General features: G+C 35.9%; 1 protein-coding gene across 1 annotated transcript in view; it reads right to left on the reverse strand.

The window, feature by feature from the left end:
- Nucleotides 1-8,820: 8,820 nt before the first annotated feature.
- The window catches only part of ZCCHC2 (zinc finger CCHC-type containing 2), a 30,724-nt gene continuing 12,835 nt past the window's right edge, over nucleotides 8,821-26,709 (reverse strand). Inside the window, exons 6-14 of the mRNA XM_070940758.1 lie at nucleotides 25,440-25,534; nucleotides 22,159-22,242; nucleotides 21,449-21,506; nucleotides 19,169-19,301; nucleotides 18,105-18,169; nucleotides 17,303-17,397; nucleotides 15,068-15,196; nucleotides 12,210-13,637; nucleotides 8,821-10,571 (exon numbers count right to left, since the gene is read on the reverse strand). Of these exons, the coding sequence (XP_070796859.1) occupies nucleotides 10,501-10,571; nucleotides 12,210-13,637; nucleotides 15,068-15,196; nucleotides 17,303-17,397; nucleotides 18,105-18,169; nucleotides 19,169-19,301; nucleotides 21,449-21,506; nucleotides 22,159-22,242; nucleotides 25,440-25,534 (2,158 nt within the window). The 3' untranslated portion in view covers nucleotides 8,821-10,500. The remainder of the gene's footprint in view (nucleotides 10,572-12,209; nucleotides 13,638-15,067; nucleotides 15,197-17,302; nucleotides 17,398-18,104; nucleotides 18,170-19,168; nucleotides 19,302-21,448; nucleotides 21,507-22,158; nucleotides 22,243-25,439; nucleotides 25,535-26,709) is intronic.

A 26,709-nucleotide genomic window follows, 5' to 3' on the forward strand; every position in this document is an offset into this window, starting at 1 on the left:
CGCTCTTCTCCAGAGACAGGGCGGCTTACAATGCCTTAAGCAATAGCCTTCATACTTTTGTATATTTTTTATACAAAGTCATCTTATTGCCCCTACAATCTGGGTCCTCATTTTACTTACCTTAGAAAGGATGGAAGGCTGAGTCAACCTTGGGGTTGGCCCAATTCCGTGGCCCATGAAGTAGCTAATGTGATTGAGTTGTACAATCTCAGCCTGAATTCTTTATTTATGGTACAGAGTGTTGTGTAAACCTGGAAAATTTGTTAAGACAATGAAGTATTGTTAACCATTGAGGTAAGCACAGCCTACATTTGATATGTACTAGTTTTAATGTCCGCACAGAAGCATATTAAGGGCGGAAAAATCAATATGAAAAACGTCTTACTATTTTTTTTCCTCTTGGTTCAAATGTCCCTTAGAAGAAAAGCTGAGAAGGAAGTGTTGTGAAATATTTCTAACTGAGGTTTAGGAATTCAGATCAAATACTGTATGTTCTGCCTTGAAAAGGAGTTAAAATTAAAATTATTTCTTAATTACAATACACTTTTCTATGGCAGATGGTTGCTCTCTGGTGTATGCATATCTGGAAAGATAGTGTATCAATAGTAATTTTAATATGTTATTTTATAATAAGCGCAGTGTTTGAGATATTCCATGTAGAACCCATATAAATTAGAAGAAAAGGAAGCATTACTTACATGGAGTTCTTGCTACATCCTGAAAAAAGGGGTCCTACAAATCTTCCTTTACTTTAAATTCCTAGCATGTTTCTCTTTTAAAGTTAATGCACATGTGAGCACATTTAATAGTTGAGTCTTCTTTTGCCTCTAAGGTAGGAAGCAGTTTACCTGTTGAAAAAGTTGCCAAACATAAAAAAACAAGATATTCTTGGAATGTGTTGGTAGAAAGTTGTGTAGTCTGAGAAGTCAAATCTAACTAGCTCCCTCTGTTCCTATGTCCTCTTTTAGTTTTAATACTGCACAAAATATTCTAAAAATGTGCCCTGAGAGAGACGCCAACAGTTCAAACCGAAACACTCCAAGGGCTACAAAAGAGCAAAATTATTCCCAATTAGAAACAAAGTCTCTGCCAATTTGCTAATCTTCTAATTGAATTACTGAAAGAGAAAGAAAGAAAAATCTCATAAAGAAAAATATTTGCCCTTGGCTTAGCAGGTACCAAACCCTCCATTAAAACAAATCTGTTTATTCTGTTGTTATAACATGTTCTTTGGCCATAAGATGAAATAATTATATTATATTAATATTATATATTGCAATAGTACTTAGACACACATCACTTCATAGTGCTTAACAGCCCTCTCTAAGTGGTTTACAGAGTCAGCATATTGCCACAACAACAATCTTGGTCCTCATTTTACCAGTCTTGGAAGGATGGAAGGCTGAGTCCATCTTGAGCAGGTGGGAATCGAACTGCTGAACTGTGGGCAGTAGGCAGTCAGCAGAAGTAGCCTGTTGCAGTTTGTCAGCAGAAAAAAGGCCCAGAAACTTGTGAATGAGATTTCCGACAACTCCAATCTTGCAGCATACCCACAGCTTCTAAACTGAAAGTAGGGGCCCGATGATGACAAGTTAGAGAGCTTGTCGAAACGTTGCCAAAAAGAAAACTTTTAAAGTGTTGGTTAGGATTTTAGCCAGAGTTTCAAAAGACCTTACAAAGTGTTTTGTTGGGATTTTGGAGGATCTGAAGCTGGGATTTTAGCCAGGATTTTAAGCATTTTAGCTAACAGACTTAAAAAACGAATGCCCTTCAGACTTCCGAGAGTGGCTTGCTTTATGTCTGCACTACACACGCTCAACTTTGAACTGAGCTTTTTTGAAGGGGGTGGTTGTTCACAGGTTCTGCTGAATCAAAAATAAAACCCCACAGGCTATGCACACATGATAGAGTAAGCTAGGATGTGGCTGGCTGGTTTCTGAGTTCATGTGTTATGCAAACACTGATTATGTGGTCCACGGTCTGCCACTACACAACAACTCTTTTGAGCATTACACAGTAGGTTCTCCTGGGCTCCTGCAGCTTTGCAGGCAACCTGCTAGTTACAGGAACAACCATGCTGTGTCACTATCTTAATGAGAAAACTGTTGGCAGGGTACCTCAGGATTAGTTTGGAATAAGCAAACAGTTTAAATGTTAAATGCCTACCCAGCACACATCACTGTATATAATAAACCTGTCAAGCTATTCATATATTAAGTGGTTAGATACACATCTAAGAGGATTTTGGTAACATCCCCAAATCTGTGATCTTGATAGATTTAGGAATTGCATTGAGGTGCATTTTCTATTTGAGCATATATTTCACAATACAAGTAGCCCTCAACTTACAACAATTGTCCCCAACATTTCTGTTATTAAGTGAAACATTTGTTACGTGAGTTTTGCCTCATTTTATAACTTTTCTTGCCTCAGTTGTTAAACCAATCACTGCAGTTGTTAAGTTAGTAACACGGTTGTTAAGTGAATCTGGCTTCCCCCTTGACTTTGTTTGTCAGAATGACGCAAAAGGGGACCACATGACCCCGGAACACTGCCACCGTTATAAATATGAGTCAGGTGCCAAGTGTCTGAATTTTGATCATGTGACCATGGGGATGCTGCAAAGGTCGTAAGTGTGAAAAACTGTCCGGGGTCACTTTTTTCAGTGCTGTTGTAACTTTGAACGGTCACTAAACGAACTGTTATAAGTCGAGGACTACCTATATAAGCAGTAACATAATACAAAATATTTTTATGTTGCTGTAGAACAATTTGTGGGTAGATTAGTTAATATGAACTGCTAGCTACCTTTTTTTAAAAAAGTACTTTTCTTGAGTATTTTGATGACTGCAAGAGTATTTTTATCTTCCTTATAGAGTAATAAAACTTACAGGTATACTTGCTCTAGATTTGAAGGAGCTAAGACCAGCAAGCCCTCTGATGCATACTTTACTCAATTGGTAAGTGGCACACCACACAGCACAATTAGGACTAGCTCTATTTTACCTTTCCATTGTAATACCACTGTAGGCATTAAGTAATTCAAAAGGGCAGGTATATTCAGCTGTCTCCTAGTTCCTGGAACAAGGAGCAGGGGTGGGCTGCTGGGGGTTTGCAAGGGTTCGGGAGAACCTCTAGCTAAGATTCTGTGCAGTCGGAGAACCCCCAAATCCCAATCCTGGCTGGCCCCTCCCACCCCACCCCTCCCAGGAGTCCCCATATGGCCTGTTTTGGATGCAGGTAAGTGCAGGGCATGCGCGGAGGCTCAGGCAAGTTGAAAAACGGGCCTACTGGAAGTTTGGGAAGGCCGGAAACGTTTCTGGCCTCCATAGTCCGGGGAGGCCGTTAACACCCTCCTGGAGGCTCAAAAAAAGCCTCCGGAGCCTGGGGAGGACAAAAACACCCACCCCCCCCGTGGTGCATAAGGCCGACTAGGCCACACCCACCATGGCCACACCCACCCAGCAACAGGGCAGAGAACCTATTGCTAAAATTTTTGAAGCCCACCCCTGACAAGGAGATAGATCTGGTTTAATTTAGACATAGGAAGAAAGTCTGTTTCTAAAACAAGGTGCATTATGGGCCAAACCTAGACAAGTGATTTTGGCACACTGTAATTGTCAGAAAATCTCAGCAGGGTAATAAAAATAAAATAACAATTCTTACTTTTTTTTATGCCATTTTAGAAGAGATTTTCCATTCTAATGATAGAGCTAGCCATTTAAGTATTATTGCGTGTGCATGCACACTCACACACACAAACATATATATAGACTCATTATTGATATTAATCTAGAAAGGCAGACAAGATGGCAGGAAATGCTAGGTGAAAGAATGGACTGTTCCAGAATACACAGAAAAGACATTTATTTATTTTTTTCCCATTGAAGGAACAAAATTGAAATCTCACTATGCATAGAAAACTGCATAGTTTCCAAATATGACAGGTTTTTTAAAAAATATGGTGGATTTTTTTGGCTTTGTTTTACAGGAGGAAACAATTAATTCTGAGTTTAAAGTGTTTCAAGGTATTATTCCTTCATGTTAAGTTTCTACTTGGGGATGTAGAACCTGTGACTCTTCATATGTTGCTGAATTGTAATTTTGAAAAGGATCTGCCAGCATCCTTCACTATGTACAGTAGTCCAACAATATTTCAAGAAGGACACTTCCAACCTTTATAATGAATGATTCATGTCAAAATCAAGGCTTCTGCTAAACCTGATAGATAGACGAGGAAAAAATGTAAATATTATTCAGGCAATCTTTTGAAGGCTGCAGAAGAGGCTGTCCATGCTGGATGAAGACTTTACTGCCACCTGAAGGGCTAAACTAGAGTTACACCCAGATCTAAGGTAACACAACCTTTAAAGTAATGTACAAATATTTCTGAAGAGGCAACTTACACTGAAGAAGTGGCACTGGATTTCACAGCTGCCATGCACACTACTTCCCTACAATAAATAATTTTTCATAGTTCTCCCTGTTGCTGAGTTGAATTACAATACAGGTTGGGTTCACATGACACACTACCCTACTATTAACTAGCCAACACAGCCATATTATGACTTACTATCAGAGGTGGGTTTCAGCAGGTTCTGACCAATTCTGGAGAACCAGTAGCGGAAATTTTGAGTAGTTCGGAGAACTGGTAGTAAAACTTCTGACTGGCCCCGTCCCAATTTATTCTCTGCCTCCCAAGTCCCAGCTGATTGGGAGGAAATGGGGATTTTTCAGTAACCTTCCCCTGGATTGGGGTGGGATTGGAGATTTTACAGTATCCTTCCCCTGCCACACCCACCAAGCCACACCCACAGAACTGATAGTAAAAATTTTTGAAACCCACCACTGCTTACTATGTTCTATGAACTCAGCCTTTATGATTAGCCAGTGGTTCTGTATGTCAGATGGACACATTAAATTAAGAGAGTAGTCCAAGGATAAGTTAACCACTGAGTAAAAACATTGTGAGAACAGGTGCAAAGAAATAGGAAGTCACCAGTTTCTCTGAAAGTCCCTTTGTGAGAGAAAAAATATCATGCACACATACAGAGGAGGAACATGAGAGAAAACTGGTGAAACATTTTGGTTGGGGCATCTCATTAAAATTGGACAATCAACACGTGTTGATTCTATAGAAACCTATATCGGTACTTAAACAAATGTGTATAAATTCTGGCAAAAGGAAAAACAAGATGTTCAAGCTGCCTTAAACAACAGGCACATTTTATAACCCATCTTAAAAACATGCCTTTGTTCACCTACTCTTTATTTTATCAATGTGATTGCAGAAAACTATTAGGGATTGTATAGTGGCTACTAAAATAGACTCTTTAGTTTTTCAACTAAAAACTAGTTTTTAGTTTTAGTTTACATAGTTTTATGTAAACATTCTACTCAACTGAAGACACATCTGGATTTATTGCTCATCCCATCAACAGAACTGGACAGCAATGATTTCTGGAGAGAAGCAGCATCTGATATAATTTTCTAGTGGTTTTCTACTCACCTCCAAAGCATCCTCCATGCATATTTTTCTGCACCACTTCCAAAGCATATATTTTTCCCAATGTTGCCTTGGGTGCTCTCATCCATTTGCAATAGCTGCTTCTAAATTGATGGTAAGCTAAACACAGCAGATAATTGGCTGCCACTCCATTGTCAAGAACCACAAGTCATCTTTCACCAAGGATGTTTCAGCGCTGAAGCACCATTTTTCTTGACGATCAGTGCACGATCTTGAACTCTTGACATGATTTTTCTCCACTTCGGTGGAATGCAAAGCAATTTGAGCCATTCTTTCAGAAAGTTATTTAAAATATTGACTGGAATCCACTCATGAAATGCAAAACTGAGCAGCCCATTTAAACACTTTTTCAGAGGACTGTAATAAGGAAAGGCAAAGCAAAAAACAAAATCCTGATATTCACGGGAAGGGAAAGCAGCTTAATTGATACAGGTGACTGGGAACTGGAGTGGAGAGGAGAGGTTATCTAATCACCTTCTAGAATTACTTATAATCCAGCAGCTGCATGTTTAACAAATTGTCTCTTTTAGTCTGGACCAGTTTTGCTTAAACTGCTTTAAGCTGTCACGTGATCACACAACAGAAACAATTTAAATGGTAAATGTGGATATCCCTTTGGTCATGTTACCAAAAGACTCAGCTTAGAGAAATTAGAAACCAGGAAGCCCCAAGTTCTAGTTCTATTTTGGGAACAAAGCCAATTTTGTGAACTTGGGCCAGTCATACTCTCTCAAGCTCTTGAAGCAAGCAAAAGCAAATCACTTCTGAAAAATCTTCCCAAGAAAACTACAGGAATTTGTCCAAGCAGCTGCCAGGAGTCAAAAGCTGACTTGATCACGTTACCACTGGAGGGGGAAAGGAAGACATAAAATGGCTTTTGCTGTGGAAAAATGGCAGACGAAGTCAAGCCCTCATGCTGTTTTAAGTATCCCAACTCTTCCTTTTAAGGACATTTTATGTGTAATGGAGATTGCACCTGTGCCCTTAACCCCTCTGAAGCAAGCAATTGTTTTTAGGTCAGAGGAAACAAAACTACTTGTTATTTCTGATCAGAACATCTGTCCGCCATACTCCTCAAATTCTTTTGCATGAAGTAGAAAGCAAACTACAGCCTTATGCAGAGAACAGAAAGGTTTAAATCGGTGTTATTCACCTGTGGTGCCAAGAGGGAAATGAGATTGTGTGGGGATTAACCTCAGGCAGGGTTATTCTAATAGGATTTGTGAAGTTAGGATGCTATGAGAAGGAAGTTCCATTAAAAAAAAAAAAAAAAAAAGGGGGAGAGTTAATTCAAATGCAGCCAGTTTTTTATCTCCAGAGCCACATCTCTCAACTTTGGCAATTTTTAAGATGTCTGAGCCCTGGTTGAAGAATTCCAGGAACTAAAGTCCAGGCAATTGTCAAGGTTGAAAAACAAGGCTTTAAAGAAACACTGCTTTTTGATTAGGCATTTCGGGATATTTTTAAACAGGTTCTGCAGCTTGAAGAAAATTATGTGTTGCATGTAGATAGTAAGAAGTCACTGAGGAAAAATGTCATTACAAAATAAAGGAGTAAAAATAAAAATCAAGGGAAAAAAGCATCTAAAGAAATAGATTACAAAGATCTAGGTATATTAATGATTCCAAATGAACGTGACACACTTTAAAGATAAACCTATAAAGCAAGATGAATAATTTTAGTAAATGTATAATAATGCAAAATTACTTACTGGGTTCACCCAGAAGACTAAAACATAAGACACTTGTTTATTTTGGCTTGGCATGTTTATGAACTCAGCCATTGCAGTTTCTAAATCACAATTTATGGCTTTGCATATTACAAGAACTTGGCCAGTTGTGATTTGCACAAGAAGACAGTCAATGACTTAAAACAACATGTGAATCTAATTGCTGTCTATAATGAGCTATTTCAGTCTCTATTTATTCCAAATACTGTAGTGACTAATCCTTGAATTAGTTCCAGTAAATTCTGGATTTTAGGCAACCAGTTTCCCACCATGCTAAATGTATGTAGTAATTGTACAATTTAGTGATAATGTATTTAACTTTTTAGCATTCTGGTATTTCTATTTTACTGCTACATTTATTTCTTCCTAAATTAACTGTACTCTTATTTGAAGTCTATAAATCTTGCTCTACAATTGCATACTATTCTGGTCAGCTACAATAATTTATTTACTGTTTTGTTAAAGCTGTTTATCTACCTCTTCAAGAAATTCTGTTCCATTTGCAGTTTACCTTTAAAAAAGCAAGCTAGCAAAGTGCTTTATGTCAATTACATGTTTACATAATAAAATCCAAGTAAAATTATTAAAACATGCTACTAAACAGAACAGCAAGAAGAAGTTATTAATTCATTAAGTAACAGTGAATGCAGCAATTCTTCCATGGCATGAAGGTTGCTTTCTTGAGAACTCACAACAATAAATAAAACTCTGGGAAAAAAATAAGTTGCCTTGGAACTGCTTGTTTAACTTCAAGAGGCTCAGAGCAATTTCTTTGCCAATTGTAATAAAGGACCTGTGAGAGAAAGTAACTCTTGAGCTGTTTTGATCCAAGGCAATTTGAAAAATGTAACTGCTACTCTGGGAGAAAATATTATTATTTAAGAGAGAAACTGTACATCATCCCTGTGTTGATCGCAGTGAATTCTTGATCTGCAGAAAAAATAAGCTTATAGCTTGTTATAGCATTCTGTGTAAGAGTAGATACCCTTTTGTCAATGCTGTTATTGCTCCCCATAGCTCAATGTTGGTCACGTTTATTGCAAACACTACATATGAAAGCCTCAGATCAGAGGATATGGTGATACATGATACTGGATGTATGGTGAACTGTTGTTTGCACACTTGTACTTCTAAGACATCTTTTCCACAATCTAAAACCAATGTTTTTAACATTAGATTTGTATGACCTACCCATTATAACAAGTCATGTGGTACACATTCTTGCAATATAGCAAGATTATTTGAGAGAAAGAACATTGTTGGGATGACAACGCACAAACCTTGGTAACCTGTACATGGGGATATCAGACCCAACATTGTTTTCCTTGTACATTCAGAGCCAAACCTTTTTGGAAATAATTTGAGACAATGGAAAAATATGTTATTTCTTCCTGTGTATCCCTAAAACACTCAAGAAACTTCTATTTACATTAGAGATGTTTGGAGCAAGCTAAATGAACTCCCAACTTGAAATCATGAAATAGTAAATCAGCACAACTTCTCACTGTCATAAATAATACATTATTTTCTAAATACGATTTTTTTCTGTTTTTATTGCTGTTAATTCAAGGAAAAATGCTGCATAAAATCCAATCTGTTCTAGAAATATAAGTGACCTTTCCAGTACATAACATTTCAAATATCAAAGTATATGGTAAACATACAAATAAAGAGGAAGGCAACATACTTCCTATTTACAGTACAGTATTTTAAATCACAAAATAAGTTCCATAAAGTAAACTGGAAGATAATTGAGAATTCAAGTTCAAGGTGCTTTACACCTTTATTGAACTCAGAAGCAGTCATTTTACTTAAATATGGTCCAACATACCCAGCACAAACAATTTTTAATCAAAATAATTTCCTATACTAATTTCTTTTAAATTAAAGCTCTCTTCTACCCCTTTATTCTTTACTTTCAAAATATATTGGTGCTATAAATATAAATGCTATCTATGAATAAATGTAATAAATCAAGTTTCTTCAAGTTTGTTTAGCAATTAGAATGAATCAAATGTTCTGACTGGTATTCATTTGCTGCATATCTAATTTTTTAAAAAAGTAAAATCTACATTTTAATGAATTGTGGTACATGGAGATATACATATACGGCGGTAGTTCAGTGTTGATTTAAACAGTCAAAAGTTTTCTTCCAGATAAACTCAGTGCAATTTAGTAAAAGTTGGCTTTGAGAAATAAAATACAGCAGCAATAAAGTTAGCAATATGACACTAACATGATCAATTTTCACACTCATTGGAATTTTTCACATTATATTGTGATCACACAGTGGTAAATTGTCATAAGAAAGTGACATCGCTATTTGGTAGACTTTTTCTAGCATACAAATATTCAACAGATTTTTAGAATACATACAAGGTTTTTGTCCAAAATGCTATACCATTTACATTCTAAACACAACACTGTAGTAACTTCAGAGGAGTAATGTTAAAAACATTTAACACCCCATTTGTGTGTCTTTTATACTGACAAGGTTGAAAGGTTAATAAAGATACTTGCTGCCAATATCCATTACAAATGCAGACATAAACTAAGGCATTCGTTTTAATTTTTTATTCTGAACCTAACAGGTTTTAAAAAGAACTGAAAACCAATGTGAAATTGTTCAATGTATTTCTATTTCAGAAATTTTAAAGACCATATCATTTTAAATGTTCCTCGTCCAATTTTAGCATACAGGCAAATTAAAGAACCGTATATATATTGTAAATGGTCATCTCTCTCAAGGAGAGTAAGCAATACCCCCATCAATTCACAAATGTAGGATTTACTAGAATTAATGAGCTGATTATCTACCCAGTCCCATGGAGACAGGTACACTCAGCAAGGATAGGAGGGAAGACTAGCAGCATTAAGACAAGAGAAAGGAAGGGAAACATGACTTGGGAACACAACCCAGTTTCTCCTTTTAATCGTATGGCTGTTCACCAGTGTAGTTGGAGATTAAATGACCTTTTAAAAAATGTAGTAAACATCGCATCTCTCAAGTCTTCAGTGCAAAAGTCAATTAATTCAAATGAATGATTGGCTGAGATAGCAACATGCTTTATGCAAGTCAGACCAGGAGTAAAATTGCTTTCTTCTTTTCTATTACAACAGATGTTCACAAGCAATGAAAAAAAATGCAACAAAACATAAACACACACAAAGAATCTCTCAAATCCAAAGAATTTCCCAGATTTCTCAAACTTCATTTTGGTATGTAGGCAATGTTTACTTGGTTTCAGTCAGCAGAATCCAACGTATCATTAGAAGGGGGTGGGGGAGGAGGTGCATATCTCAATCTGTAAGTGCCTAGAATAGGAAAAAGAACTTACTAAGTCACTGCTTACATTTTATAAATTTATGAGAAAAACTACAAAAACCCAAGGTGAATACTGTCTTCCAAAAATGCTATACTATTATCCCAAAGAAATTCCACGTGTATATAACCTATGTAGAAATCAGTTTATTTTTAAAGGAAAATCTTTCAAAGTTTTCCTAAACAAATAAACACATAATGGCCACAATCCGACATAATACCAAATCATGGTTTAGCTTTGAGAATAAACCTAGCATATAGTGTTCTCTGGCTTCGATGCTTCTTTTCCCCATCCTCCCATGTAGCTTTAGAGAGGACCTCAAAATTTCCCATTCTGTTTTAGATTGGTCAATTTCACATGCTAACTTAACATTTGGGTTATGGTTAAGATTAATTATGTATCATGAAAGTCAGGTAGTTTCATCAGCTATTATTTGAAAGCTATGCATTCCCACAACTAAAGGTGAAAATTAATATCTGTTCATCTGCATCTATGTTCAGGTGCTCCACCAAGCAAAAACTCCTGAACTACTTGCAGCAAACATTATGGTGGACATAATGTGGTCAGAAAGGGAAAGCTATCTTGACTCAGCATGACATCCAAACAAACTTATAACAACTTCAAAATCCTTGGATGGACTTAACTGTGCAATGGGGACTGTTCTAGAAACGATATCTTCCAGATATCAGCTTACAAAATTGGTCTTTAGTAGTCAAGTATCAACAGAAACAAAATAATAATAAATATGAAAATGGATATACTTTACAATTACAAATATAAAGAATTAAGGTATAAAATTAATAACATCCCTTGCTTTTAATGGTTTAATTCACACCTATGCATTTAAGTTAATTTTCTTTTTCTGAAAATATCTCTGGTCAGTCACATTTGCAGGGAAGAGAAAACAAAATCTACCTATGCATTAATATAAAAATATGCTCTTTTTAAAAAATAAGCTTATAACGTATAACAAATGTGACTTACTTTTAAAAGCTAGGATGTTTTTGCCTGACTGCTCTGAATGTACCTATGAAATTTTGGCATCATAATTGTTAGCAATTAGACAAATGCATTAAGTTTTAGTTTGCTTTCCATTACGGTTATCAGTGAATAGGTTAACTGAAATGGTGCTTAGCTATCCATTAATTCCAATACATTATTGTTGAAGCAATGTAATTCTGAACCAATTCCAAATAGTTACTTGGAGCCAAGACATAAAAGGATATAGTGATTTTATACTCCTCCCATTAGATTTTCTGTGCCTAGGGATTACACTGTTTATTTTCAGTGCTAAGGGACATGTGGCAGAGACACAATTTGCCAGGTTTCCCCTCCTTGACAATTTTTCACTTTTTTCCAGGGTACAGTTTATCTTAATGTCTTATGCCTATTTTAAGGCTTAAAACATCAAAACAACCCATAAAACAGCAGAAAGTGGCCTGCAGTTGTCAGTCTTTGCTGCTGAATTTTCAGCAAAGTGGTTGGAGACTGCGGGCTGCCCACCTCTGTTAATAGTCAGTCATACATGCATACACAGACATACAAACCATAGATAGCAGAATGAGAATGACTTGGCCAATAACAAAAACTGTGTAGACTCAGAAGCAACTGTGTTGGCTGTTATGATTACCTTGTTGATTGGCTTCCATAGATGACTGCTTACAATCCTGTGCATAGTGCCCAGTAACACCACAATTATAACAGGACACATTCCCATTCTTCTTGGGACCTGATCCATTAGAACTGGCAACTACATTTGAAGCTTGATACACAGGATAAAACCCCCGATATCCTGCCATTTGCTGCACACCATAGTTGATTTGGCTCCCCATTACAGGGTCATGCATTGAATATGGGCCCCGAGAGAAGAAATAAGGAATTTGTGTTCCATTGGTCTGATGTCCTTGGCTGAGGTAGCTCCCATTGCAAAAGGGCAGATGGAAGAAAGGAGAAACTCTGTAGACTTGTCCTTGAATTGGATTAGGATAAAAGTAACTGTTAATCTGAAGGTTTCCATTGGAGCCACAGCTACACCTACGACCGCAAGACCCACAAGGCCCAGACCCCAACTGCTGCGGGGACAACAGTGTCCCATTTGCATTAGTATTCCCAACAGCATTAATATAGGATGTGCTATCGCTCTGGGCAGTGCTGTGTGTTAAAGCCGGGCTTGGACTAGGTGCAGGACCAGGAGTGTGGGTCGGTATTGCAGGAGGAATAGTGGGCTGCACTTGACTAACACAAAGACCTGTTGTTGGAGATGGTGGTGTTGATGCCACAGTATTCAGCACTGTTGTACTTTGATTAGGCAAAACGTTGGTAGCATGAAGAGTTACTGGTACAGTAAAAGGAGCTGGTGGAAGTGCTGTGGAGAGCCCAGTTGCAGGAACCACTACTTTTAGATTTGGAGGCTGAGGGATCACTCCTGTGTTTCCATCAACATGAGGCACCATTTGATTTAAGCCCATCACATGCGATACAGATTTTGAGACTGGATCTGCTGTCGGAACAGGAGTTCCTGTAAAATTACCTGGGCTGTGGACTGGAATAAAGGCAGTGTTTGGTGATCCAATATTTAAGCTTCCAGTTTGTTGCTGGGGTCCATTAACTCCACAATTTTCAGATGATGCCTGAGGGGAAGATATTTTCATTCTGTGTATCGCTAACTGCAATGCAGGGCTACCAGACTGGACTGTAGATGGGAAAAATGTGGCTGGCAAAGGGGAAGACATAAGTTCGATGTGTTTCTCAGATTCAACTGAAGATCCCAATCCAACAGGAGCGGAATTAGCAACTACCATTCCCAAAGTTTTCCCATCAGCAGATATAGGTGGTGGCATTACTGTTTCAGGCTTCTGTGCACTATTGAGCACAACACAGTGCAGGGCAGGCATAAATGAAATGTGTTGAAACTGTGAACTCAAAGGATCCTCCACACTATTTTTATTGTTTGATGTCACTGAAATTTGTGTTGGTGCCTTATTGAGGTCCGTAGCACCATATTCAGTAAACCTCAGCACATTTTGGTTCCCAGAATCTTCAGAATTGCTGTCTGTGTCTGTGAAAAAGGCATTAAACAGGATATTCAGATTTCTAGAAAAACAATGTTCCCTAGACAAAAACATTACTTTTGAAAGTACAATTTTTATAGTAATTAAAATAAAACATTAGAAGTCAATAATAATAAAAAATACAGAGTTGTAAAAGACTGCATGATCTAATAGGTGTCATTTACAACTGACCAATTAACCTGGTATTTCAAATTACTATTATTTTTAAAAGAAAACAGTATGTTATAAAAAGCAATTGCAGAGAACAACTATATGAAAATTGTGTATTTGAAACATCTTAACAGATATATGGAAACAATTAATTACAAAAAATATGGCTTAATTCATGCACAAAACCAGCTTTTGTGTAATAAGCATGGTTTTGCAAATTTGAAAATCATGAATAGACATATTTCATCTGTAACAACTGTTAAAAATGGTTAGGCTGTGTCACACTAAAAGCCCGTCTGTTCTCATTACAGCAAAGCTCATGCTTCTCAGTAGACCAGGGGTGTCAAACTGGCAGCCCACAGGCCGGATCCATCATGCACAGACCACGCCCAGCCCAGCACCACAAAGGGAAAAAATGTCATGAAATGTCACATGACGGCAATATGACGCCGCGAGTTTGACACCCTTGTAGTAGACTATAAGCAGGACTTAATTACATCATCCTCATTTCCACTCATATCCCATAGCTGGTGCTGAAAGCCATTCTGATGCTGTTACTATAAGGAATAGTTATCTTGATTAATAGCCTTATCCACCTGTAATTTATTAACTTTCCAGTGGGAAAGCTGCAAATTAGTTATGTATGGGTTTAAAAAAAATAAGCATATTTTGGAAAAATAATTATTAAAAATGATTACATACTTTTAGAAAAATAAAGCAGATCTTTAACAAAGCTAACAGCCTACTTTTCATAAAGATTACGATTCTAGCATAAATTTAAATTTACCTTCCCCCCTTTTCTTTTTTCAACAACATTAAGGGAAGAAATAGATTGACTTAAGAAGCAGATGTAAAAGATGCAGCTATACAGAACAGCAACCGCATGCTCTGTGAGCAAAAAGTTTTGATGACACCACGAACATGGTTCCACAGATAAAAGTCAAGATTAAATTTGGGCATTTTGCAAGATTTGTTACAATTTATAAGAACTTCTCTAAATATGTCTTGTTTTATCAAAACTATTATTCTACAATGACAAGGGAGAGGGAAGGACAATTCACATGTAATTCTCATCCTATGTATAGAATACAGTTTCTTGCATTCTCATCTATAACTTACTGTATATAACTGTATGCTGTAAACTTTCATCAATGAAATTGTTAAAGTCTATTCCTGATGACTGTTACTTGGGGACACAAAACCAAATTAAAGAAGCAGCATACTAAAGTGATTCTATATGTTCTTATTTTAAATACAAAAATACAACCTCTGTCTTTTTCTTCTTCACTTTCAAAACTTTCCCTTCCATCATGCCGTGGACTAGAAGGAGAACTGTAACTCTCTGAAGAGGTTTCTCCACATGTGTCATTTCCAATTGTAATGTCTAAATTTGAATCTAGAAAAGATGTCATAACAGCAAGATTACTGCTAAACACCACTAAGTAATATGCAAATTAACTTGGGGTTTTCTGCATTTTTACTTGCTACCCAAGCACCAACTCTGTATATTGCAGCCAATAAACAAAAAATATCTAATATCAAAGGGTAAAAACCATTGGACTGCACAAAATTATTGTCACAATATATATAATACATGGGGGTGAGATTCTAAAACCTATTTTTTTTTTACTAAAGAAACCTAGATGTACCGAGTAGATTTTTTTTAGTTTTCTCACCCCAGACAACCAAAATTCAACATACAAAAAGGCTTTTGTAATTCCCATAATTGAAAAGCAATCTTAAGTAACATATATGCCTTTTATTCAGGAAAAAAAAATCAATGCTGATATTATGCAGTCTTTAATTAGGTCTTGAATATAAATTCTGAACTCCATAATATATTCTGATTCTGGTAAGAGTTCAGATTCCTGCTTTTTAACTTATGATTTGTATGTATCCACAGAGATTGCACATTCTAATCTGGAAGCAGACACTTTTTGCTCCCGCTTAAAAGGAAAGTCTGCACATGACTTTATTTTAAAAAAAGATAACAACTTCATATACAATTCCTTTCCAGTTATGAAGCAAAGCTTTCTTCAAGTACATAAAATAGTTGCAGCAGAAAAGAATGACAAGTTGCATGACTGTGCAAATGACCATGAGAAAAACATGTACTACAGGTAAGCAAACCTTGCCTCTATTGGCTAGCTAAAATATTTCCAATGACAATTCTGCAAAATGCTACATTATTTCTTGAAAATCCATCAAATGTGTACTGTGGGAAGCATGGTCTGACAGTTTTTCCCCCAGATGCATTTATGTTCTAACAGGCAATAGAAACAACCATTACTCAATTATAGGCATACCTATGGCAGCCATATTTAAGATATTTTGGCTCAAGGAAAGCATATGAGAATACATTTTGAGGAGAAGTTTTGAGACTAATGAGCAAGAAAGAAATCCTGTAAAAAAAAAACAAACCCAGTCAACTTTCTTATTTCACAAGAAAAGGAACTGACTGAGAGAATCATATAGCAGTATATTTTTGGTTCTCAAGATTCTTATAAGGGCTTGATACAGTTTATTATTTCAGGCGCTGATGTTTATGAATTTAGAATAATAATTTGAATCTCTATTTATTCTTTTGAAAATAGGTGGTTTGGCTAGAAACTGGAGGATAAGCTGGATAATAAATTGAGCTTCTTGATGGTAATGAAAATACAAAGGCTCACACAGACCAGTATGTATCACAGTGTTTTTCTTGGTCATATTCACAGAAGTAAAGGTTATGACCGCACAAAATTAGCAATTTATTTATTAACATCTTGACACTAATGGCATTTTTCAAGCAACTTCTGTTCCTATTATGGCATGGGTACACAACCATTGAAATCACCGATTAAAAAAAGACAGGATTGCTGTCTTAGAAAAATAGAAGAAAAGGAAAAGTCCTCCAGTGAATATGCTAGAGCTCAAGAATTCAATAGGAAATGTTCTCTTCTAAGTCCTCCAAGTCACCGCTATCATAGCAGTCAGAAAGAATATGGGCATTTGCCTTGCTTTTCAAAGCAAGCCCATGCATAGAGATATTATGGGTGACTTTAGCTAGTCATACTCTCTCAGCCCAACCACTTCTCAAACTTATTGTTGTGGGGAAAATAAGAAGAGGAAGAAGCATTGTAGTAGGTATGTTTGCCCTCTTGAATTATTTATAAAAATAATACAGGCAGAATAGAAATAAACAAAAAACAAAGAAAATAAAAGAAATAACATTCCTGCTATAATAAAGGATTGTGGGCAGCAATTCCCTGATATGCCAAGTAGACTGCATGAACATGCAGAATCCATATGAAGACTGAACAAAGGTGACTCATAATGTAAGAGAATCTACATGAATTAAACTAAACTCTGACTAACAGCATCTCTATATGTCTTGCTATCTCCCCTTACTATTCCACAAGTAATAGTATTATGCTGCATATTTGCTAAGCGTATTGCCGACTATATAAATCAAAGAAGAATATTAAAATAATCTCTAATGTATTCGAAAAGTGTTTTGTACCTTTTGCGGTTCCTGGATGCAGGTGATGAGCATCTGCAACTCTTACATAGTTGGCTCTCATGGTTAGTCTGGAATCAGTCCTCTTTATTTTATCTCTGTGCAGGGATAAAAACATTAATCAAAAGGATAAGTATAAAATTATCTTCATGGAACCATGAATTCTAAACATCTACTATCATCAAGTTGTGAAGGTCTAAAATGACATGATATTCAGGTTGTGTTTAGAACATGTCTCTCCAATATTTTTTTAACAAAGGCAAACTTGCCCAGAAACTCCAAAATATGAATCAATGGTAATAATAAGAGTTTTCAAATGGTTAATTCTACAATAGCCAATCTTTCAAAGCCCCAAACAAACTCAACGAAATTCTTTAGGCAATTTCTCATCAAACTGCAAAACCTAAGTTGTTCAGAATTATGAAAAATACATAAGGTCAATTTAGTTATTTTTGAAATGGGATATCACTTTGTCCACAGGGAATATTAAAAATTAAAAAATACTAACTCTTCAAACTTCTATTAACTATTAATAGTAGCAAACTCCTCCTTGTGTTTATTCAGAAATCTACTATATCCTATTACGTTCAACTTTAATTTTAAGTTACATTTATCAATTTTTTCTTAATATGCATTCATCTGTCTAATATTGCTAGCAATCAAGATCAACCACATTTGTCTGAATTATAAATATTCACTTTTTAGTAACAGATAGTAATATAATTGATTCCAGGGATACTGGGTATATTTGAGGAAAACATTTAAACAATACTCAGTTTCTTTTAAAAATGAAATTAACACCTACTTTTCTGGTTGCTGTTTTCCTTTCTTTTTGTTTAATACAGGTAAATTCCTTTTCTCTCCTGCATGCTAGATGAAATAAAAAACAGATCAGAAGTTTTCCATCTGTGTACAATTTCACTTAAAAATGTAATGATATTAGTTGCATTTGTTGCCTTCATATGTAACAGTTGCCAATTAGCAATTACTTTAGAGGCAGCTTTAAGCCTTCCAAGAACTTAGCATTGTCATACATGCACAGCAAACCTCTTTACTTTGTATTATATGAATGAAAAAGATTTCATTCTCTGGTATCAGTGCTAAAGAATTTAGATACAATCTGAAACAATAACACGTAATATCTTTATGTGTCTTTTTAAGATACATAATATCATCTCTCCTCTTTCAATCTTTGAAAGTCACCCTTCTATTTTTGAGTAACAAAAGTTGGGTGTCATTTTTCAGGCTGAGGTTTGTAACATGTTTGTATATGTCTCATATACCATATGAAATAAGCAGTTCAGCCATAGAGTGTATATGTGTAAGAACGGAAGAGTGATTATGTTTTATTTAACATGTTTAACCTGCTTACAATTTTGAAATTATAAATTTAATCACATCAGAAAGATAAACCATATGGCACTGTCTGACAGTAAATAGTTATAAAAACTTCAACAGTAATCAGTGCTTTCATGAAAACAACAATTCCTGACACCCTGTGTCAGATAAGAAATAGCACTGCCCAAGTTAAGAAAACAACAGAAAAAGATCCACATATTTAGATGTATTAACTTGCTATTTTCTAGCAAAAAAGAAGAAACGATTGAAAAGCCTCTACTTTAATTCTAACTTAGTCTACGTCCCTTTTATTTATTTCTTATGAAATAACTTGCAACCTACCCAACTTAAATAGTGTGGAAAGTTATCTGCATTATCTTCCCACCTTAAAGAGATGACAAATTTCTACTAGAAAAATCTAATATTTAAAATGAAACCAATCAATTCAATGTGTCAGAAATATGCCTCTTTATATGAAGTTTTCCTGTCATTTTCTTGCATAGGTTTTCTAAGATGAAAAAAACAGAATACCTGATCCAGTATTGTGCAATGCTCTGGATGCTGCTGCAGAGCCCAGCCTTTTCTTCTCCAGTCTGCTACACCATTATATTCAGCATGTGTTATGTCAAAACCATCCAGTGAAGAACATCTGGAATTAATAGTGCTGTTATAAAATGAATAATAAGAAACAATAATTAAACAGATTGCTGACTTTTCAACCATCCAAACCAGTAGTTCTTATTGGGAATAAAATGGGCATATCCTGGGGCAAAGCATCCAGTTTATGGCTACTGCTGCCAAGACATTTGTGTTTTATCTTGTTTTTCCATTTTTTTTTAATGAGAGCATTATTTGAGACTAAGAAAGAGGGTAATTGGATGAAACAGTTTAAGAATTGTAGACCTAAAGTATATTTCCCTCCAGAAAAATGATTGCTGCTTATCTTTTGACTATAGAGCTTTGGGTGATTAACTTTGGACTTGTGCAGATTATTATTTCAGAATGATCTTCAACTGACCTTTATTATAGTAGACCTACTCTTATCCCATTCATTCACAATAGTTGCTTCACTAACCAATATGGGTAGGCCTGAAATATCAGCATAGGAAATACCTTTCAAAAGATATCGCCTATATCAGGGAAAGAGAAATATTGTATATATGCAGATGTCCATTTGAAGAAATACAACTATAGTCATTGTCTATCTTATCAGAGATGCAGAGTCTCTAAAGAGCAGTTCAATTTTTTTTTTGTAAAAATGAGATTTCAAAACTACTTTCAAGAGATAAATTAGGCCTCGATGTACTCAGTCTTGATTATAATGTACATTTTTAACTTTACGTCCTTTGAAATTTTGTTAGCCAACTTGTTTATCAGAGAATGGTACAATATAAATTATACAATTAATATAAAGTCACCAGAGTTTTTCTGTTTGCCTAAAACATGAAGTTTGGTTCCTTATGCACTAGTATTATAGTGAATGTACTGGGTGAGAAAAAGTTTCTATGCCTCCTTTGGATGATGTCAAATATGGCTGTCATAGCCAGTTGTCTGATTTATTGGCTTTATTGCCCCACATAGTTCCAGAGCATTATTTTTTTATTTAACAGAATAATATAGTACTTACAATAAAAGATTCACTGAGTATAATTCATAGCAATTACAATGAAATTTATTCTCAGTCTAAATTTATATTCTGCAATTACAGAATACCTGGTACTTGAAATTCTCCGTTTTTTTAAAACAGAATAAAACTTTCAAAAAAACCAATGTCCATTCAAAAAATTTAGCTGTATCTGTAACATTCCAGGCATTTTGATATTAATTATGAAAACCAGAAAGGTTCCTGGAATAGAGCATAAGCAGAGAGTGGTATAAAATTTACATTTCTATAGAACATAATTATTACTTTGATATGAAATGATGGATTTGATTAATTTCTTCAATTTTAAAGAATCCTACTAGAATTTTTTAGCTTTAATAATATATTATATTGAAAACAAGCTAAGTACAAGTAGTCCTCAATTGACAACAGTTTATTTAGTGACCGCTCAAATTTACAATGGCCCTGAAAAAAGTGACTTGGCCATTTTTCATACTTACGACCATTGCAGCATCTCCGTGGTCACATGTTCAAAATTCAGACGTTTGGCAACTGACTCAGATTTATGGCAGCTGCAGTGTCTCAAGGTCATGTGATACAACTTTCTGACAAGCAAAGTCAATGGGGAAGCCAGATTCACTTAACAACTATGTTGCTAATTTAACAATTGCAGTGATTCACGTAACAACTGTGGCAAAAAAGGCTGTAAGATAGGGCAAAACTCACTAAACAAATGTCTCACTTAACAGAAATTTTGACTCAATTGTGGTTGTAAGTCAAGGACTACCTGTATGTTCTAGCCTGGGCAGCTATTATTTTGCAACTATCAGGTCTACATTATGAATTAAATTTCAAAACAGGATTCTTCAATTATGCCTAACTGTTTAATCTCTGTGCTCTCAAGAAAATTTCAATGTATTTATTTATTTATATCCCACCTTTATTTTTATAAATAATTCATGGTGGCAAACATACATACTAGTTTCCTATTTTTCCCACAACAACAAACCTGTGAGGTGGGTTGGATTGAGAGATAATGACTGGCCCAAAGTCACTCAGCCATCAGAACATTTGTATAATAACAGCTCCTATTTTAACAACTCCCAAACTTATCCAGGTTTAGCAAGTTATGAAAATAACTTTAAATTCATCTAATGAATCAAATACCAAACACTACTTTAAATGAAAACAAAACATTTAACACCTACTTAGCAATAGGACATTTCCCATTATGTTTCTTATGAATCACTGGGTGCTGTATCATATCTAGATAGAAAATAAAGTGTTCTGCTATTAGTTAAATATTACATTATACTGGCTTTATTATACAATATCATACAAATTCCTTCAAATAAAATATTACAGAATTATGTTTTTAGTATATTATCATGACCGCAATACCTGAAGTACTATAAAGTAATGCATTTAGTAACTTAGTAATCAACTCAATTGCTAATTAGTATCTTTTACAATTACCTATATTTATTCTGGTAAATGTAACTTTCTTGTTCATAACATTGCAATATGGTTAAAATGAAGTACTACACCTATACAAGTCCGATGGCACAGTATAGCCAACATTCAGTTCAAAAACTGAACTATGTAATGTTTTGGTTTTTACTTTCTAAACATTTTTAGACTTGAGCATCTTCTACTTAAAACATACATTTATATTTATCACACTATTCCCCTTTGGTGTAAAAAACTCTATGAAAACAACAGAAAAAAAATAGTAGCGAGCAATAGAAATCGGAAGCAGGTGATAAAAGGTGAATAAAAAAAGAGAAGAAAATCTGAAACTATCTTATACTAGCATCATTTATTACACCTCTCAAAGGAAAGATATATTACTGAGAAACCACAAAATACAACTCAGAAAGATTTCCAAGATTTTCATTCATTTAATCTTGGAACAAACCTTCTTCCTGGCTTGAGGCTTCTGAGCTATCCTCCTTGAAATGTTCTGGCATTTTAGATGTCTTCAGGGAAGACTGGTAGTTATCTGAAGAGTAACAGCCATTAAACAATAAAATATAATTATTTTAAAAGCTTAAGTAGAACAATAAACTAGATATACAAAAATCTGAACATTTGAAGTTAGAACAAGTGAATTCTAACAGCTGCCGTCAGCAGAAATCAATGCTTGCTATTAGCAATACTCAATGCAATGCTCACAGGAAGACAGTATTTATAATACTTCTAAACAGCATCTATAGGCACGCCAAATGAAATATATATACTAGAAGGCTACAATGAAAAAAATGTGTACTTTAATGTACACTGCTCAAAAAAATAAAGGGAACACAAGCAGAAGACATTGGAGATCTGAATGAATGAAATAGCCTTATTAAATACTTTGTTCGTTACACACAGTAGTTTTGTGTTCCCTTTAATTGTTTGAGCAGTGTATAAACTACTGTATGTAAAGAACAAAGTATTTAATAAGGCTATTTCATTCATTCAGATCTTAGATGTCTTCTGCTTGTGTTCCCTTTATTTTTTTGAGCAGTATATTTGTAATTAATAAGCAATTTTGGAATTTTTCCTAATAAAAAAAAAAGTCTTTATCAAATATCTGCCAACATCATGGGCATGTTCATCTAGTTTTCTTGTCTACAGAAGTGGTTTGGCATTATCTTCTTCTGAATCTTTTTCAAATTTCTAGGCAAGCTTACAGCGCTACTATTTCTTCCTGGTATTCCACTTAAGTATTTATAGGGCTGACCCTGCTTATCATTTTGAAATCAGATATTATATGCTACCACAGAATGTAGCTTTCCTAATAAATTAGCATCCATTAAGAATTGAGGTATTTTTTATATATAAGTAATCCTTGATTTATGATCACAATTGGGACTGGAAAATTGGTCATTAACTGGGGTGGTCATTAAGTGAGGCATTGCACAATTGGACCCTTTTATGTTTTTGCTGTGGTTGTTAAAGCACAACATCACATGAGTATGGTTTGTGACCTTCCCTATTCAGTTTGCTTGCTGAAGGTCAGCTGTAAAGGTCACAAATCGGTGATCACATGAATTGTTGTAAGTGTAAGCTGATTGCCAAGTGCCTAGACTGCAACCATGTGACCATAGGAACACTGCAATGGTCATAAGTGTGAGGACAAATCATGTGTCACTTTCCTTCTGTTGAAGTTGTATTGTAACTTCAAACGGTCACTAAATGAGTGGTCATAAGTCAAAGACTACTTATAAGCATTATGTTAGTGTTCATTTCATATATTCTCATTTAATAATTCACTTAATTTTCATTCAAGCTGATATACACACAATTTGAATGCCTTCATAGTTTGGAGCTGAAGTCAACAGTGCATACAATTTAGGAAAAATAATTCACACGATTCAGTAAATTACCTGCATCTTATCTATACAGGTAGTGATCGACTTACAACAGTTCGTTTAGTGACTGTTCAAAATTACAACACTGAAAAAAGTGACCTATGACCATTTTTCACACTTACAACCGTTGTAGCATCCCCATGGTCAAGTCAACAAAATTCAGATGCTTGGCAAATGACTCACATTTGTGATAGTCAGTGTCCCGGGGTCATGTGATCCCCTTTTACAACTTTCTGACAAGCAAAGTCATGGGGGTCCGGATAGAGGGTAACTGGCTTCAGCAAGACAGAATGGCTTTTTGGTGCATGGAGCTTCAAGATCCAGGACTTTTAGTTCTGGGTGGGGTTGCACTACCTTAGATAGACCCAGAAGAGCAGGTGGCAGTCGAAGTTACAAGAGCTTTTGCACAACTCTATGTTATGTGCCAGTTTCACCCTTTCCTAGATTGGGAGGCCCTCCACTTAGGCCCTCAAGCCCTAGTCATCTCATGTTTAGACTACTGCAATGTCCTCTACTTGGGGCTACCCTTGAAGAGCATTTGGAAGCTGCAAGTGGTAGAATGTGGTGGTGCGGGAAGTTCTTGGGGCCCCTAGAGGGCCCATGTTACACTGTTGTTCCGTGAGCTGCACCAGTTGCCAGTTTGCTTCTGTATTCAATTCAAGCTGTTGGTTATCACCTTTAAAGCACTGCATGGCATGGATCTAGGCTACCTGAGGAACTGTCTCACCCCAGATGGCATAGTGGTGAAGACGCATGTCTCCTACTCATAAGGTTGAGGGTTCAATCCTAGGTAGCTGCAGATGTTTCTCTGCTGGGGCGCAAGGAAAAAATATCTGTTGCGAACTCTGTGTGGCATCAGAAAGAGCATCCAGCCAGTAAATGCTCAGCTCCATCCAGTCACCCTGACTCTACCCCGAATTAAGGGATTACAGGGTCATAAAAAGGAAGGGTTTTTTCTTTCCCCAATGGGATTGGCTCACCCCACCCATTCCAGCCTTAGAAGGGGCATGCTGGAGGCCCCATTGGTCAAGAAATCTTGGCCGATGGGGCCCAGGAGAAAAGACTTTTCTGCCATGGTGCCTGCCCTTTGGAACATCTTGCTCCCTGAAGAAAGATTCGCTTCCATCCTTCTGACTTTCTGTAAGGCTTGAAGGCCTGGCTCTGCCAGTTGGCTTAGGGCCCCAACAGGGTGTATCAGGAGTTCACCTCCCCTCTGAGCATCCTGTTCACTTCCTCCCCATCTTTTTAATTGTAATTTTACTATTAGAAATATTTCTTGTTCATGGTTTTATTGGCTTTTAACGTTAAGCCACCCAGAATCGCCTTGAGGCAAGATGGGTGGTAAATGAACGAATGCATGAATGCAAGAATATAAATAAATAGGGTTGTATTTTATGGCTGTGCAAATAGGAGGTAGTTTGTTCAATCATTCTCTTTCACTCCTCTTCATTGCAGATCTCTTGTCATTTCAGGTAATACAATCACCTTCTCTGCTATAACCCAACATTTGTCTTTGTTTCTTATGCATACATATGTATAATCTAAATGCTGCACTCAACAGAAATGTGATGCTAGTAGGATGCTTTGAGTCCAGAGGGTTGCAGAAGGTGAAAAAAATTGGTTGCATGCACCAAGTTACAATACATACAATTAAAAGAGGCCACCCATTAACAACTATCCTGAAAGCAAATATACCAAGAACACCTAATAAAAATGAACTGATCAAGAACTTGAGATAGCATTCAAATTCTATAATTTTAACTGGCATAAAGATCAAATATGCTTCTAAATAGGAAACTTGTATACAAATTCATAACAGAATACAAAAATCAGAGTTTCTTACTATGAGAATGTAAATCTTCTGAAGACAGAGTCTGAAAGAAGTTGTTTACTCTCTGATTCTGGAGAAAAGCTGGGGAAGTATTTGCAAAAAGTTGCCTAAAACATATTAGAAAAATCAAATGTACAAAGGAATATATTTAAGACTAATATTTAACATAGAGAAATGCCACTGTGCATCAAACCTCTCCATTGCAAATAAACAGATTTACATAAACAGGAAGGAAATAAAGGAAAGGAGATTTTATTATGGTCAAAGTCATGGATGTTTAAAAGTTTGTGAATCTTTTTGAATTTTCAGTATTTCTGCATAAATATGACCTAAAACATTATCTGTTCTCCACGTAAGTCCTAGAACTCAAACAAATTCAATAAACAAGTCAAAATATATTTGTTTGTTTATTTATTGAGAAAAATAATCCAAACATATTTGTGTATGGTAAAAGTATGTGAACCTTTACTTTCAGAAAGTGATATTCCCCCCTTCCCCTTGTGGTCAGCAAAAACTGCAACTGAATGTTTCCAATAACAGTTGATCAGTCCTGCATGTCGGCTTGAAATAATTTTAACCTATTCCTCCTTGCAAAACAGCTTCAACTCGAGGATGCTGGTGGGCTCCTTGCACGTTCTGCCCACTTCAGGACCATCCACAACATTTCTATAATATAGATTAAGGGTCAGGACTTAATTTGGCTATTTCAAAATATTAACTTTCTTCTGCTTTAACCATTTTTTGGTTGTATAAATTGTATGTTTTGGGCTCTAGTCTTGCTGCATGATCAACTTTTTCTTGAGCTTCAATCCACAGGCAGATACTCTAACATTATCCCATAGAATTTGCTGGTACAATCAGAATCCATAGTTCCATCAATGATGGCAAGCTGTCCTGATCCAAGGGCAGCAAAGCAGGCCCAATTTAGGATATTGTTATGGTGTTTCATAGCTAAAGTTCTCATGCTGGAAGGCAGAATTTGCCTTTTATCAAACACTGCACTTTTCATTCAAGCCAATAAGTTCTATTTTAGTATCATTCTCCACAGAACATTCTTCCAATAGTCTTCTGACTTCTCCACATGTTTTTTCATCAACTGTAGATGGGCAGCAGTGTTCTTTTTGGAGAATATTGGCTTTATTCGTCCAACCCTGCCATGCAAATAATTGTTGTCCAGCATTCTCCTGATGGCATGCCCATGAACGCTGACATTTATCAGTGCAAGAGAGGTACTTAGGTCCTTAAACCCTGCCCTGGGGTTCTCTGAAATCTCCCAGAGGAT

Source organism: Pituophis catenifer, unplaced genomic scaffold (assembly GCF_029215685.1).
Source record: "Pituophis catenifer annectens isolate HBS135680 unplaced genomic scaffold, rPitCat1.0.hap2 SCAF_3, whole genome shotgun sequence".
Taxonomy (NCBI): Eukaryota; Metazoa; Chordata; class Lepidosauria; order Squamata; family Colubridae; genus Pituophis; species Pituophis catenifer.